Genomic DNA, 17296 nt, shown 5'->3' with positions numbered 1-17296 from the left:
AATGAGTCCCACAGAAAGCGAGGATGTGCGTGCAGGAGCCAAACGCGGAGTCGGGGTTTTTACATTTCCACCCTGCTCTTTTGACTTCCCTTTCTTCTCTTGTCTGTTCTTTTTCCAGTCAGGCCCGTTGAGCCGGAGCTGTGGGCAGTATGTGTGAGCAGGGAATAAACAGATCCCCCGCTGAGCTTGTACGCTGCCAGACCTTCCCATCGTCCTCTGCTGGATTCACTGTCCCTCCGCCTTAATGTCATTTTTTTTTTCTTTCTTTCCAAAAGTCATGAATCTCTATTCACTTGTGTCTCCACTGTTTCTTCCGATGGAGACTTTTCATGTACAATCTCTGATATTACAATAAAGTCAGATGATTTCCCCCCCCCGCCCCTTCACTATAACATCCTCTCGTTCTGCATAGCCTTGTAGTAGTGCTCCTGCTCGGCGTGGCTGCGGGCGGAGCCGGAAGGGCGGCGGGGAAGGGTGGAGGAGCGGGACAGCGCGTGGCTGTGGCTGTCCATCAGCAGGTCGGGGTGGGGGGGAGGGGGGAGCATGCCGGAGCAGGACGGGTGAGGCGGCGGCATGCACGAGGGGTGGGGCGGGGGAGGCAGGGGGGAGGAGGACGGGTGAGGGGGCGGGGGCATCTGGGAGGAGGACGGGTGGGGGGAGTGGTGCATCTGGGAGGAGGACGGATGAGGGGGCGGCGGCATGTGGGAGGACGACGGCAGCGGCGGCGGAGACATCTGAGTGGACGGGTGCGGAGGCGGGGGCATCGGAGAGGAGGCGGGGTGGAGGGGGGGCGGCGGCGGCATCGGTGAGGAGCCCGGGTGTGGCGGGGGAGGCAGGGGGGAGGAGGACGGCTGAGGAGGCGGCGGGAGAGGGGACGACGACAACTGAGGCGGCGGGGGCAACGGCGAGGGGGAGGTGGGGAGGGGAGGCGGCGGCAGCTCCGGCCCTCCTTCGACGCTGCCGCTGGCCGAGGAGGAGCACAGCGAGTCGGTTTTCACCGGCAGCGTCCTGTAATCCCGGTAGTGGCTGACATTGTCCTGCCGCTGCAGCGCCGCCCGGTGCTTGTCCCCCACCGGATCGGCGGCCATCATGTTCCCGCTGATTGTGTTCCTCCACTCCCAGGGCTTGCCGTTGGCGGCCGACACGCGCACCACGGGGTGGTGGGGGGCGTGGGCGTCGATGGTGACGATGCTCCCGCTGCCGGCGATGCTGCCCGGGTTGCTGCCGGTGCAGCTGTCCCGGTCGGACGGGATCCGGTAGTAGGGCGACTCGGAGCAGTTGGAGCCGCCGCCGGAGGAGGAGCCTTCTGATGTCTTGGCGGATGAAGCCACCAGTCCCTGGCTCTGCTGCTTCGACATGGCGATGACCTGAAGGACGGATGAAGAAGAGCTCATTAAAGCGGCGACAAATACAATCAGCTAACAGTTTCTGGCAGTAACATTATGAGATTTAATTCTAACTATAATTGATGTTTCAACCTTGTAATTGTTGATTTATATTTGAAAGTAATTAGTTAAATTGCATCCATCAGCTTTGTTTTGACTTCAAAAACAAAGTAAATCAGAGGTGTGTGCTGCTCACAGCTTTTGGCAGCAATTTAATACCAGCTCTTGTCTAAAGCAGATTTTGGCTGCTCGCCCCGTGAAAATAAAGGATGAGAAATCGCTTTTCACTGTGAATGCATTTCTCATTTAAAGATACTTATTCATTAATTCCTGCCCCACCTGAGTGACTCTCTGCTGGCTGGGAGGCTGGTTGGGCTGAGTGTTGGGAACCCGGGGGGTCGACACGGCGATGGGCCCCGTCCCGGGCTCTTTGCCTCCCCCGCCTTCTGTGAGGGACAGCCATTTGGCGCGGGTCTTGGCGCTCTTCGGGGAGACAGGCGGCGGCCGGGTGGCCTCCTCGGGGATGTGAACGAGCGGGGGCGCCACCACCATCTTGACTCCGGGCGGCGGGGCCGTGCTGTTGCTGGCCTGCACTGTGGGGTAAAGCGACGGCGGCATCGCCTGCTCTCCTCTCTCTCCTCCTTCTCCCTCGCCTCCCCCGTCCCTCCCGTCCGCCCCTTCCTCCTCGTCTCTCGAGCTCTGGCTGCGGAGCTCCAGCGAGCGCTGCTTCCACTCCGACACCAGCTGCCGGGACCTCTGGGGGTCGAAGGGCACGTGGAAGGTCATGTGGCGCTGCGTGGCGACCGGCTCGTCCGACGGGGAGATGGGGCTGCTGCCGTTGGCGACGCGGGGCAGAGTGTTGCTGAAGGTCACCATGGTTTCCTTGCCCATGGGGCCGCGGGTGGCGAGCAGCTCCACGTCGGCGCTCGCCCGTTTGAGGGAGGCGAGCGACGCCTTCTCCCTCCTCACCTTACTGCGAGCCCCGGAGCCGAGCCCCAGCTCCTCCCGGCTCTCGGACACCCGGGGCGTCTTCCTGTACAGGGAGTCGTGGCTCCGCTGGCTCAACACCCTCAAGCTGTCCTTCTGGTGGGACGAGGTCAGTCTGTGCAAAGACGGAGCGTCCTCCTCCGACGCTTTGAAGTTTCCCACAGCGTAGACGGCCTGACAAGGAACAGAGGGATCCGAGATGAGAACACAGAAACACTCACGACGTTAAAGAAAGACGAGAGTGTTAAAATGCAATTTCTTTAATCTTCAGGGGGGTAAAAAAAAATTAGGTTTTGGTATTAGTGCAGAGAGTGTGATGAATAGACGTCTCGTCTTCCTCGTTTCATCTGAGGTCAGCATGAATCACTTCCCCCCCTCCCTCTGCTCGTCTCTTAATGACAGGAGGAGAGGCTCCCCCTCTCCAAAAGAGAGAAAGTAGAGAAAAAAAGAGGGGGAGTAAGAAGGAACCGTGGAAAATGGCAACGACAAGTTTTCTTAAAATGAACTGTGAAATTGTTCCGGAGAATTCTTATCGGATTATTCATTCTCTCCCTTCCGTCCGTAATAGAAAAGACTATATATAGCCTGCCAAAAAAAAAAAAAAAAAAAAAAAAAACCCACCAAGAGAGGAAACTATGGAAGCCACACAAGGGGAAGAGGTGATGAAAAAAAGACACATTTGTTAGCACATGCTGTGATAGTGTAAGAATAACACAATTAGACGGCTCAGTCACAGCAAAACAACTAAACCACTCCGCACACAAAAAAAAATCTATTTTTGTGAATTCTGTTATTCGCACCATGCTTACTGTTAACTACTCCCCGGGGACAAAGCAAATCCCTAAATGCAAATAACATGTGCTGCTGCTTCCAATCGTGCCCAAAATAGAAAATCCATTTCAAGTAGCTTCGCACGGGGGCGGCACAGTCGTGCAGTAGTTAGCATTTCCACTTTACAGCAAAAAGGATCTGAATTTGAACCTTGCTTCCCGATGGGCCGCTTTTCTGTCTCGTGCAGGGGAGTCCAACTTATGGCCCGTGGGCCAGAACCAGCCCACTGGAGGGCCCAACCAGCAGAAGGCAGACTGAATGTGCTGCATTGAAAGTTAGCTGGTCTTTTAGCATGAAAAGCCACATTTGCCTCAAATCCAGGATGAAGACACTGTGCAGCTTGAGAAGCATTGAGTTTTTAACCCAAAATCAGCTTCATAAAAACTGCAATAATTGCTATGTTTTCATTGTATTGATCAGATTTAGATCAAACGGGGCTGTATGACTCCTTACTGAGGCTGTACAATACATAGCAAATGTAGCATTGCTGGCACATCAACACGCACAACACAAATTGTAAAATACTGACTCAACTCTCATACCCTGTGTGCATTCATGATTTGCAAATTCAGAATGAAACAATTTTAAAAATGAATGTAAAGTGCAATGCAATCCATTGCAATAAATTGTATGACTAACTTATGGTGGTGTAGATTAGAGGCATGGAAAATGACACTTGAGAGAAATTTGCAATTGTGATTTGGGAGAATAAATCTGAAGTCTACATTTATCACAATTCAGACTGTTATTGCAATACTCGACAACATTATTGCATGTTTCCTTAAAGCTCGTGTCCGGAGTTTCCAATGTATGCATCATTTTTTAACAGAGCTTCTATGTGTTAGTCTGGTTCGATACTACAATATAATATTAGCATAAAGCAATATAAAAATTTATTTATGAGCGCCGCCTTCGTCTCATAGACCCCCATGTTATCCGAAAAAGCGCCGGTCACCTTCAGCCAATAGATTTCGAGCTTCCGCTTTGTCATGCTGTCAATCAAAGTGTGCATGCAGCCAGAGACCACAGCACTCGCACAGGCAGAGGTGAGTTAGCAACGCAGCAGCCGCTGCGCTTACCTCGGATATATCCATGGTCTGCTGAACATCCACCGTAAACAGCTAAACATGTAGGATGCTGTAGGACTCCGAGGCTCTCATTTTCACCCGACAGATAATGCGCGAACATCATTAAAGGGGCGTGGCTTGATCGCTCATGAAAGCAGAAGGAGGGCGGAACCTCGAGACATTGGATTAAAAAAACCTCTCTTTTTCAAAACTCCGGACACGAGCTTTAAAATTGTGCAGCCTGTGGGTTTGCTCAGTATTCTTGCAGTTCCTCATGTGATTTTAACGGAATATGCCGAAGATTTTTGACCCACGCCCTATCCCTATCATTGACAAAGTTAGACAAGCTCATAAATACCTTTTTTGTGTCTCTGCGTCCAGTGGCTAGTTCCCAGCTGTTAGCATTGCAGTTAGCTTAGCTCAATTGCTGGAAGTCAATAGGAAACAGAGCCGGACTGACGAAAGTGGACAAAACACTCCTTCCAGTGGTCCAGGGGATGGTGTATTAGCACGTGAAGTAAATCCGAATGGTTATAAAGCATTTTAAAAGACGTGTTATCTTTTCAATCCATTAAAATAACGTTTTGATACACACAGACCTGTGTATGTGCAGTGCTCCGCGTAAGGATATACCGGCGCACAGCAGTAGAAGCCATAGACTCAGCCGCTGTGCGCCGGTATATCCTTCCGTGGAGCACTATGCTTGTGCAGATCTGTGTGTATCAAAACGTTATTTTAACGGATTGAAAAGATAACACGTCTTTTAAAATGTTTTATAACCATTCAGATTTACTTCACGTGCTAATATGACATTCCCTGGACCACTGGAAGGAATATTTTGTCCACTTTCGTCAGTCCAGCTCTGTTCCCTATTGACTTCCAGGAATTGAGCTAAGCTAACTACGATGCTAACAGCTGGGATCCAGCCACTGGACGCAGAGACACAAAAAAGGTATTTATGAGCTCTTCTAACTTTGTCAATGATAGGGATAGGGCGTGGGTCAAAAATCTTCGGAGTTAAGAGGGGAATCTCTCTCCCTTTGTTCAACCAACCAGGTAAACTCCGATGCCGGCTCCGATGACGTATCCCACGTAGACGTCTATCGGGTGACTGCGGTGCTGAGTAATCTGCGTCAGGCCGGCGAGGCCCGCTGCCATGCAGAAAGCGAAGACCAGCAAAGGCTTCAGCAGCTTAGTTGTGCTGTTGATGCTGGCATTGAAATACATCTGCAGACATAAGAAGAGAACATAAATCAGCAAAGGACAGACAATTTAAGACATCTGGAAACCTGGGTGATCTTTTCTTGAGAGAAACAGTAGACAGACAAATGAGAATACTTTCATTATTCATTTAATGTTCCGTTCAGTTTAAGTTTAAAAAACTGCAACAGAGGTTTGAGCTCCCAGGGCTAAGTTCTCTGAAATAAATAAGCTGGTTGAGTACGGATGAAGCTCAATAGCTTGAAAACAATCGTTACATCTTCATAGGTTGGCCTCTGAGAGGGCAGGGACATTACTTGACTCGGTACAGTAATGTCCTTGAGGCTCTGTTAGATTCCCAGCAAACTCACGACAGCAAAAATACTGCAGGTTGTCAAGGAGTTTGACCAAGACATAAAGTGCTATTTAGTGCAATTTAGAAGTTCTACCTGCAGACTTTCTTTTAATCTTTGTACAGAACCAGACGATCTCGGCCTTGATCCCATTCTTTATGCTTCAGGCATGAAAGCTTCTAACAGCTTCCATCTTCTAAAGTAAATTATTTCTGAAAAAAACATTGAATTCATGTTCCTTCTATGCTGCAAAAGAGATCATCTTAGAAAAATTGGAGTGCCGCCATCATTTTTTCTTGGGTCAACCCATAAATATCGGCACATGGACTGGTAGATTTGAGCCTGTGCAAAGAAAAAAACACTGCATAGGTTGCAGGCAACGTCTCTCCTGACAGCCAAAAAAAAAAATTGATGAGTGAGCAAGTGAGGCAGAGAAAGGGGAAGAATATATCTCCAGTTAGTGTACATTCACATTCCCTGCATGCACGCACTGTTTCCATTGCATAAAGTGGGAGACAGCTGAGTGACAGGCTGGCGAGCGTTGCAAAAATATCCTTTATAACAAGCTTGTCCATCTTGTGCTAAGCATTTAAAAAAAACACGCTTTTCTATAAGCAAAAGGAGAAATCTGTCACTACGGAGAGATTTAAGTGTTATTCCATACACACCGCTTCAATATTTCTTGAATGACAGCTCTTCATCAAGCCCCTCCATTGTTTTATCTCTTTGCGATTTTGAAAGCAAAAAGTAAAATTACAAAGTATTTACGGGGGGGAAAAAAAACTACCTGACAGAAGTGTAGAAATCAGACAACATGTTGGAAATGTAGCAAACCAAACAGCTGCTTTCCTCCTCCGCCTCCTCCTCCCCGACCTTCTCTCATCAGAAATCTGTCTAGTGAGCTTTAATGAGCACACACTGGGCTCAGCGAGGCAGCAGTGATATGGCCAGTAGCTTGCAATAGCCATCGGTGGAGGAGGGTGTGTGTGTGTGTGTGTGTGTGTGTGTGTGTGTGTGTGTGTGTGTGTGTGTGTGTGTGTGTGTGTGTGTGTGTGTGTGTGTGTGTGTGTGTGTGTGTGTGTGTGTGTGTGTGTGTGGGAGGGTGTTACCTCATGGAAAAATGATAGTGGTACTTTGCCATACAGTTCACATACTGCAGCAGTCAGGAAAGACGGAGCTTGTTATTGTTTAGCCTGAGAATAGTTTGCAATCCAGATATCGCTCAGTTGAGTAAACGTAAAGAAATCGAGAGAGAATTTCCTCTGATTCACAGTTTTATCACGTTTGTTCAGTATAAGCTGCAGGGCTTCTGGATCTTTTCAGGAACACAGATAGCTACGACAATAAAAAAGGGATTTTAATGATATTTTTTTCCTCCACAGTTAAAAGCTTCATGCAAACAGTCCAAATGCAAAAAGTCATACAAACGCATGCAGCAAGTGAGGCAAAGAAAGTGCTTACAGAGATATATACAGCAGCGAAGCCAGAGAGCGTTGCATGCTGGGATGGAAATGTTTTCCTGAGGGGAGAAAGAGGGAGAGTTAGGTGTGAAAGAGTGAAGGCAAAAAAAAAAAAACAAAACAAAGAGATTTACCCTTTAATGAAAAAGAGCTGTGGGTATTCAGAGCTTGTTTATGACCTCTCAGATAAATCTGGATAAAACTAAAGCGGCGGCGGCAGGAACGTCTTTGACATTAAAACCTGTTTTTTCTCGCCTGACTGAGTGCTTGTCAGACTGAGTGCACGTCCTTGTATCCGAGCATAAATTACCACAAACAGGATACCAAAGGGCATTAGTGGGAACATTAGGAAGGAATAAATGAGTTGAGGTCAAATTTGTTGACTTGGGGTTGATAAAAAAAATGAATAACAACTGTCATTAAATTTCCTTTATGGAGGCACTTTTTCTGCGAGGGTGAACCTTAATTTATGTCACGCTCTGTTAGGTTTAATATTCACCCTCCATAACTGTCTTTCTTTTGTGAAAAACACTTTGACTTTTACACTTTCAGGGGGTTTTTATTTCCCGCTTTAGGCTGGCGTGGTTAAATTTTCAGGAGAAAAGGCTGATTAATGAGAGACAAAGTAAAGTTGATAGGTTTATTATCAAGACACCAATATTTGTTCGACTTTGTGGATTAGGAGCGAGGGAATGCAATATCCCCCCCTCGCCTCAAGTATAGAAGTACCAGCTCTGGTACTACTAGGATTATCCCTGTATCAGCTCTGTTTAGCTGTAATCTTTCCTGTGAGTATGGGCTTATTAAGCCTCTCATACCCCGTATGCGCGAGCTTGTTTATCTGACCTGTGTTGGCTTTTTACAAATTGCACCGCTAAAGAGCGTCTTCAAAAGCCAAACACAGCCACAGCACCTGTGAGGGAGCCGCTCCGTGCAGCTGCGAGTCCTGTTCTACCGACGCACAGATCTATTTATCACAAAGCATTATGGGACAAAAATGCTTCTTTTAAGCACGAACCACAACAACATTTCTTCTCCTTATCTGCTTTATCTCATTTAATCCTCTTTAAATGCTAATCAGTGTTGATGATTCCTTTTCTCCTTTTACTCCTACAAGACACCACTGGGTAATAATATTCAAATCCTTTCAACATTGCTAAACATATATTTGTATAAGAAATACTAAACATGCATGTAATATACGGATGAGCATGAGAATTCACCTGACACCACGGTATTCTTGCTGGAAGATTACAATATTACAAGTATAGAGGTGGAATCCTAAGCAAATTAATGGATCATTCAAGGAAGGGGTGTTCAAATAGCGGTGCATGCAATCAATCATTTATAAAAGTATTTGAAATGTGTATAATTTTAGTCAGTACATTACTTCAAGCTTACAGCACGTTTGCCTACTTTTCTTATACAGAATTATCATCTGATAATAAACCTTTCGTCATAAAGCGTCGACCAAATCAAACAAATATACAATCTAGAAAAACGGAGACAATGCATCTATTTTTAGAACTGCAGTCTTCGGGTTACCTGGCTGAAATGATAGCGTACTGGTCCTTCCCCATGCAGATGTCCTGGGTGATATAGGCATTGTTGTCACATGACACCCCCGGGGCCGTGTAATTGGGCTGGCAGACGGTGAGGAAGAAGGGGGCGTGGTAGCCGGTGGCTAACTGGATGACATCTGTCACCAGGGCTGTTGCCAGGAGACCGAATACGTGAACACCTGAGGGAGAGAGGTGAGAGGCAGCCATGGTGAATGGACTGAGGGCCTCTGGTGAGTTTTGTCACACTCGGCTTTTCGTTTAGGAACATTTGCCAATGCAGAAAACAGTGATGGATTTACTGCAATCCGAGGTGAGGCCACGGGGCTCCGGTTTGGTGCATTTTTATGGTTTTTCTGCAGTGAAACTAACCAAGGTGAATTAATTGCTCTCTTCACTTCAAAAGCTCAGAAATCAGCCCCAAGATGCTGCATGCAGAGAACTATATCACACCTATTTCTGTTCGCGTCACCCTTCAATTAAGGCATGTAATTAGTTTATTTCCCTTCTTTAAACAGTGGAATGAAGTTTTGAGGGGTTAAGCCTCCAGACTGAGCTGGAAAAACAACAGTTTGCCCAAAAACAGCAGTGAACAGGGTCGTTAATACTGGGACAATCCAAACAAAATTAAATTCCCTTTAACAGCCAGTAGTGCTGAAGTCACGCCACTGGAATGTCCTATGGATGAGAATCCGATCTTAACTCCTACATGCAAAAAAAACGCCCTAAAGAAGTGGAGGAAGGACGCACCGACAAAGCGCACGGTTCTGCGTAGGAAGGAGTTGAAGCTGCAGCCTCCAGCATTGATGCTGCCCTCCGACTTGGGACAGTTCTTGAGTTTGGACTGCATGCAGTACATCAGGCCCTCCCCCATCATAATCTACACAGAGAGGGAAGAAAAGCGAGAACAAAAACAGAAAGAAACAAGAAAGAAAACAGGGAAAAAATGAGCCGAAAACAAAGGCGAAGGAAGGAAAAGACTGCAAAAGTGTGATCAGTGTCCGATATAAACGTCTGTGATTGTGATCTGCGGTGATGGAACGCAACGGAGAGAGAGAGAATGGACGCCAGGTGCTATTGAACAGTGATCACTTCCAATCAGAGTGATAGATGAGTGCTGGCGAGGCCTGTTCGCTTCTATGCTGCTGATGGATTAGCCCTGTGTGTGTCTGCGCGTGTGAGTGTGTATTGATTGGGGTGTGTGTGGCATGTTAGATGATGTGTATGGGAATGCCAGGTGTATATTTATCAATGTGTGCATTGATTCAGCATTTCTGAGAGGGATTGAACTGGCTTTGTGAGTATTCCAGAAGCCGTGTGTTTGCATATCCGGGTGATCTATGTATCAGTCTGTGCGTAAGTGCTTCTTTTGTGCGTCACTGGAACCGTCGGCCCTGCAGAGGCACATTAGTCCACTGGAGCTCTGCGATAGGAAGCCATCCCGGTGATAAATAGCGGGGAAACTGTGTTCTGATAATGCTGATCTACACATTTACTTCAGGAGTGTCTGTCAGAATGATTACTCAACAAAGCCATTTGGGTCTGATTTAGCTTGATGTCTTGATTATACAGAATGCAATTTGTGCGCTCATCAGATGTCAGTCAGTTTCCAGACAAGCATCTGTCTTCACATGAGGAACGACGGTAAGGTAAGAGCAGCCTTTATGCTTTCATTCATCAGATGCTTCATAACAGGAGTCCAAATGTTAGTCTATTTCTGTTGGTTGTGTCTCCAGGCAAAGCACTGGAAACGAAATCAGCCAAAAGAACCTTGTAAGCAATACCGAGGACCATTTGTGGGTTTTTTTAATATCTTCTAACTTATTCTGGTTTCTGCTTTGCCTTTGACAGGACATACAGCATTATTTTAAACAGGATCTTCTTGGCTGAGTTTAAAAAGGGAATTTGGAGCATATTCAAGTAACCCAGTGAATTCCTTTGGGATTTCTGTTCCTCAGTCTCATCAAGCATTCGTTAGAGAAGTTTCTGCAGTCATAATGTTGCCTTCACAAGTTCAAGTTCGTATTTATGTAGAAGGTTAAAAAAAGGCCCTATTTGTTAACCTTTAAAGGACGCATTTCTTCTCATCTCCTAAAATCTAACTTTGGTAATTTAATGACATTAACAGAACACATCAGTAAACAGTACTGAACATTACTCAGATATCGATATCTCAATGTTTAAAATATTCACATGCTGTTACTTGTAAATTTAAATTTCATGTAGACTGAGACTGTCTCACTGTTAGCTCTGTAATGAACTGGCAGCGTGTCCACAGTCTGAGCTGAGAGTCCGCTCACTGAAACCCTACACTGTAACGGAGAGACTGATTGGCGGAGTTTGCACTTGATATCTTGTGCAGGCATAACCAAGACAATTTGTTGCTTAAAGTGAACTAATTTCATTACGAAGGGCACGGCTGTCAGCTTAAAGGCATTTGTGGGTTTTCTGTCACGAATGTTTCGGTGCCGAACGTTCATGCCAAACATGAAATAATGACGAAAGTAAACCTGAGGCTTGCAGCTGATAAGACCCGCTCGTTACAGATTTCTGTATTTTGCCATGTGATTCATGACAGCAGCCAAAAAGATGAAGCAGGTGTGAAATTACAGGCACTTGATGACACTGTTGAGCAAACTCTACACTGTTTCTTAAAATTCACCAGGAATATCATCCGATTCAGTGAGTGGATCACTCCCATAATATTTTACAGAGTGACATTAGCTGTTTGTGCCACATGATCCCACGTCCCGCTGAGCACAGGCAAATTAAGCATGAATTTTTTTACGTTTGGTAAAACAAACTATATATTGTTTAATTTATCTGCAACACCAAACAGTCTTTCCTTCTTTTCCTGTCACGCAGATGTTTGATCAGGCAGAGACGATCACGCTGTTTCTATGAATGTTGTGTTGTTTCACGTATTGATTGGATGAGCTTTGTCGCTGCCATTGTCCTTTTCAAAACGCGGTGTCTGAAGCTTCATGTGGGGATGTTACGCTATAGTAGACATGAGCACAAAGCTCAGAAAGTGGGAAGCGATCCTAGTTTCAGCTGGATAGGGTCAATCTAATCAGACTGTAGTGTTTTCATGACAAGACCTTAATCAGATTGGCTATTAATCTGATCGCTAACATCTAGAGCTACTTCAGCTTTTCTTCATAACGTTTCTGTGAATAGAACTGAGATCACATAATTGAATCTCCGTTCAGATTCAAAACAGCTGAAAAAAAAAAAATCTACTTTGTGTGAAAAAGACTTACAGATGCTGCAGGACCAGCGAAGGCCAAACTCAGCAGCATCAGCAGAGGGATGAGCTCGTCGCCCGTCTCCACGTAGGGCATGGAGAGGTCACGGTCATAGCAACGGAAGCCCACCATCGCCGGGGACAGCACATCCGTCAACTCCAGGAAGTACAGGGACACCAAGGAGGACAGGACGATAGGCAGCTACACACACACACACACACACACACACACACACACACACACACACACACACACAAGGACAAAGCAAAGAGTGAGGAGAATTTAATGTTTGCTCGCAGGCATGATTCATGCAGTGTTTCATCTTCAGTTAAACTGCAGAATAACACACAGCATAAATCGTACACACAAGGACAAAGAGGACAGTAATACCATATTTGCTTGTAAAAACTTCAAGCTGCGTTCGTAGTTGATGCAGGTGCAGCCATTACTAGTTTGGCCGTACTGTATAAAAACTGTGATTCAGCCAGGGCTGAGTCAATAGCTGTAATGAGTAATGTTGACCAAACATCGTGGAATAAAGCGGTGATTCATCAGAATTCATCCACACCTACCTCTACAAAATAAAAACATGGCAACAGGGTCATGCTGTCTTTGGGGGGTTTCTTCTTGGCTTTGTTCTTGGGGGATGTCGTCTTGGGGTGGGACCAGTCACAGCCTGTTGGGAAAGGAAAGTCATTAGAGATCATTTTCGAGGATTTTTACATCTACTCTAAAGCAGTGTATTGCTACTTGTGCGGCCCATAAACAGATTGGATATGTAGAATTTTTTTTTTTTATATAAGCACATCCAAACTTGGAGGTTTACTTTACAAAAGCAAACACATATGCAGAGAGACAGCAGAGCACACGCAGGATAAATGAAGAGTCAGCTCACGATGAATTCCAACGTCGAAAAGAGTAAAGCCTCCAATTTGAAAAGCCTTTTGACTTTCTAAACAAAGTTGCGCGTCAGACTCATCCCGCTCACACACCCAGACGTGTACAGTTATCTCCTGCCATCAGTAGCTGGTATACAATCTAAAGGCCTTGGAGAGAAGCCAGAGCCAAAAGCACCGATGGAAAACTAAACAGAGTTAAATATTCACAGCTCTCCCTACAGCTCCCCGTCCTATCTGGGTATCTCTGTCCTCCCCCTCTCTGATTCCTACCCTCTATACCTCTCCCATGCCTCCTCGTCCCATTTTACTTATCACTTCCTTGCCATCACTTTTCATCAATTCCTTCTGCTATCTACAAATCCTACAGCATGTTAGCTACATTTTCCGTTTGACCTCTTTTCTTACTGTGTACGCATTGATTTTTAATATAAAAAAGTCTATATAACAGCATTATGTGAGGGTGAGGATGTGATTTTTCTGGAAAGCATTGGGATTATCAGTCCTTAAAACTGCAGTCTTGACTGTCAAAGCCCTGCGTGAAATGTGCCATTTATTTTAGAAAGCTTTGATCTTAAATAATGGAATAGATATTGTTCAGACTTCTGATATCGTATGGCTGACATTATTGGGCTTGAAGAGAAACACACTAACGTGCAGCTGAAGCTTTGATCCAAAAATACTATCCACACCACGTTTCAAGAAGCCTCTCAAAGCTGTCAAGGCATCTGTGACTCTCTCTGCCTCTGTTATCTCCTGCTTCTCTCTACTCCCGTCTCTTTATTTTACCATGTTTTGCTGAGTTCATTGTTTAGCTCTGCTTATTTCACCATTCCTGGCTCTTTTTCATTCTCCGCCGTTTGGTCTCTCTGAAGTATATCTGTCAAACAAATCTCCATCTCTGCTTCTCCCACTGTTCTCCATCAGTCCTTTTCTCACCATCTGTCCCTTCTTCCTTCTTTGCACCTCTATGCAATCATCCACATCCCCTTTAAAAAAGAAAAAAAAAACTCTCCATCCTCCTCTCTTTCTCTGTTTCTCTCTCTGTGTTTTTCTGCTAGATAAGAGGGCCTGACCCCGAGGCGATGTAAAGAGCAGAGAATCAAAGACTTCTACCGTCTAATTTCCATGACCGCTAGAAATGTATCAGAGGAGAGGAAGCGACAGGAACAGATCAAAGAACAGAATGGTTTCTAAAAAAAAAAAAACAATTAGGGAAATATTGTAAGTGAAATGTGTGTATGTTTGTATGTCTGGGTGTGTGTGGAGAGGGGGTGGGGTTCAGACACAGGGGGGATATTGGGAGGGATGGATTCCAGTGAAGCTGAAAGCAGCTTAGGAGGACGCTGGGTCCTGGGTCTCACTCTCACAGACGCTTGGTCTCAGTGACCTACTCCAGTCAGCACTTAAACCTCACCCCAACACACACACACACACACACACACACACACACACACACACACACACACACACACACACACACACACACACACACACACACACACACACACACACACACACAGAATGAGCCTCTCGACTGAAGAAAAGGGCTCGTTTATCTATTACACCAGCATCCGTCCTCTGGGACGTGTGTGTGTGTGTGTGTGCGCGGCTGCTGCGCACTCGTACTTGCAAACATCACGGAAGCGTCTGTGTGTATGTCTCGTCTGTGTGTGTGTGTGTGTGTGTGTGTGTGTGTGTGAACGAGGTGGGTTGTACAGCCTGCGGTGAGGAGAAAACCGTCTGTCAGTCTGTCAGGTAGTGAGGAAAATGACCACCAACGCAGGGAGGTGTGTGTGTGTGTGTGTGTGTGTGTGTGTGTGTGTGTGTGTGTGTGTGTGTGTGTGTGTGTGTCAGTGACAGGCCAGTAAATGATAACATAGATGACGAATTAAAGGAGAGTCCTGAACCTTATTAAATATCTCAGGTCACCGGAGGACTGACTGCAGAGGAGCTCTCAGTGGACGACATCCTTCTAAAACACAGTCCCCAATTCTGTGTTGTGTTGATGGAGAACGTGGACTAAAGGGCAGATTAGGATACAACATACGAGCTGTAAAACCATTTTGTTGCCCCCTGCAGATAGCTTAAGCATTCAGCATCTAGTCTTGTCACCACTTATTATTTTCTTCTCTCTCAGCTTTTTTATTTCTCACTCAGCGCTGACATTCTTTACCAGATGTCACAGTAGGGCAGCAATGGCTATTATGGTCACTACTTATTATTGATTTTTTTTTCACTTAAATTCACAATTGATTGACTTGACACCACAGCTAAATAAAAAAAGCTATTAAAATAATATGTGAAGATCCATAACATCAATGGATGAATGAATGAAAAAATAAACAAATTTTCACTTGACATTGTGCAGTAGTCATGCTTAACCTCTGAATAACTGAACTGAGTAAATATTTGACAGTTTTATAAAGGGGGAGTATACAATAATAATATAAAAATAATTTAAAAAAAAAAGACCAGTCAGTCAAATTGTTAGTGAATAATATTGTGCCCTGCTGCCATATGGTATGTTGTACTGTGAGAAGTCTGGAGTTTATTAGATGATTTGATGTATACGAACTTCATTTAGGATTACCATTGTGCTTAATGAACCTTTCAAGTAAAACCATGAATCTGAATCTCGATGCTTCTCTGGCCTACATATTTACCAAACATGTATTTGGCTGCCATTAAAGCTAATTATTTTAATTCTTATTATCTCTCTCTCTCTGTTTTAGAATCCCTGCTTTAATATGGCATTAAGAACACATGAAACCTTTTCATAACTTTACAATAAACATATCAACAGTCTTGTCTTCCATAGTATGCTGATCTTATACCACTGAATACTGTAACATAAGACTGGTGGAGTTATACTGGTATAACAGTACAGTAGTGAAGGCTGCCTCCAAGCCACTGACAGACTAAATAAGTAAATGTGGTGTTTGAAGTCTATTCTCTTACTGTACGAACTTTAACAAACATGAATGCAAAAATCCAAATCACGTTGAGAATTGCCTCAGTAACACTCATTCATTGTAGCCAATAACGCTCTCCTTAAGTCAGCATTAATAAAACAAGACACAATTTAAAAGGTAAATCAATCAGCTAATGAGGTGAACATAGCGTCCAATAGTGTTGCTGATTCGTTTCCTTTTCAAATTGCATTTCTCAATCAATCCAGAAAGTTAGTTGCGGGCTCATTGTGGAGAAATGTCTACCGCAGGGCCCTCAGCAGCCAGCAGGGATGAGGGGCCATGGGCCTGACTGTGGAGGAGGGTCGATCCAGTCCAATCCACCTGCCTCCACCACGCAGGAAACACACAACCCCGTGCTAAATGTGAATCTGATCTTGTAGATGCGGTCCGGTGCATGTGGATTCTGTGCTGCTGCTTGCAGAGACGCGCCTGTTTAATAATTGTTGATTAGCCGATGGATTGAAGGTAACGGCCCATTAATGAATAACCACCTTCTAACAGATCCACGATATATGGAAAGGCAGCGTTTAGCAGCTCACTCCTCCACGAGCACAAATCAGCAGATTGCATGAGATCATCTATAATGGAAACGTGAAAACCATGTGCTGAATTTTCCCCCGGCCGCCTCTCTCGGCTCGTGCCACGAGCAGAGGCGCGTTTTTTTGGGGGGGGGGAGATGAGGAAGAGCGCCTCCATCCTCCATCCTCCATCCAGCACCAGGTCCCACTCACCTCTGTCCCGGGGGCTGCGCGAATTCACCGAGTCCCGTCGCCCCCTTCCCCCCCGGCGTGGTCGTGCGTGTTGCTCCAGTTTTGCGGCGCGCCGTCCCTTTAATCCATCCCCGGCTTCGCCGCGAGTCTCCCCAGAAATCCCGAACCCCGTCGCTTGGCTCCGGCGCGCGGCTGCACCGGGAAGAGGGATGCGGGGATGGAGAGAGAGAGAGATCGAGAGAGGAAAGAGGGGAGAGAGAGATCGAGAGAGGGGCCGCTGATGGTGGAAGGAAAGTCCAAATTGCCGCACTTGCTGGAGACGCGTCCCTCTCCTCTATTTCCCGGCTGTGGTGGAGAAGTCAGAGATTCACGTGCGTCCCTCCTCTACTCGGTTCCTCCCCTTTATTTGCACCTGCGGGATTTTCTACTCTCCATAAAATATTTAAAATGGATAAATAAGAAATTTCCCTGCGCTACACCCCCCCCCCTAAAAAAAACACACACGCTTATTTCATATGCACGAGCATCCGATACACGGTTTTCGGGTACGCAGTCAGCTTCACACGCGCACACACACTCACAAAGGCGTGGGGGGCGATCAGGGGTGTGGGGGAGGAGGAGGAGG

At 45.9% G+C, this 17296-nt stretch overlaps 1 protein-coding gene across 1 annotated transcript; it reads right to left on the bottom strand.

The window, feature by feature from the left end:
- Positions 1-378: 378 nt before the first annotated feature.
- On the bottom strand, positions 379-16843 carry LOC115406852 (phospholipid phosphatase-related protein type 3-like). Its single transcript, XM_030117095.1, has 9 exons — positions 16693-16843; positions 12663-12766; positions 12106-12291; positions 9593-9722; positions 8829-9024; positions 7285-7342; positions 5324-5497; positions 1725-2546; positions 379-1367 (listed from the first exon to the last, which is right to left on the bottom strand). The coding sequence occupies exons 2-9, from the start codon at positions 12693-12695 to the stop codon at positions 387-389; spliced, it is 2580 nt and encodes an 859-aa protein (XP_029972955.1). The 5' UTR covers positions 12696-12766; positions 16693-16843; the 3' UTR covers positions 379-386.
- Positions 16844-17296: the final 453 nt, after the last annotated feature.

Source organism: Salarias fasciatus, chromosome 19, assembly GCF_902148845.1.
Source record: "Salarias fasciatus chromosome 19, fSalaFa1.1, whole genome shotgun sequence".
NCBI classification, from domain to species: Eukaryota; Metazoa; Chordata; class Actinopteri; order Blenniiformes; family Blenniidae; genus Salarias; species Salarias fasciatus.
Note: the sequence above shows the minus strand (reverse complement) of the source record. Positions and strands in the feature narration are given on the sequence as shown.

Excerpts from the sequence above, each read along its gene's own strand:
- LOC115406852 (XM_030117095.1), bottom strand. The coding sequence starts at position 12,695 with ATGACCCTGTTGCCATGTTTTTATTTTGTAGAG. Across the intron at positions 9,025-9,592 it reads CAGAACCGTGCGCTTTGTCG|GTGTTCACGTATTCGGTCTC; the intron begins GTGCGTCCTTCC and ends TCTCTCCCTCAG. Across the intron at positions 5,498-7,284 it reads TCGCTGCTGTATATATCTCT|ATGTATTTCAATGCCAGCAT; the intron begins GTAAGCACTTTC and ends TTATGTCTGCAG.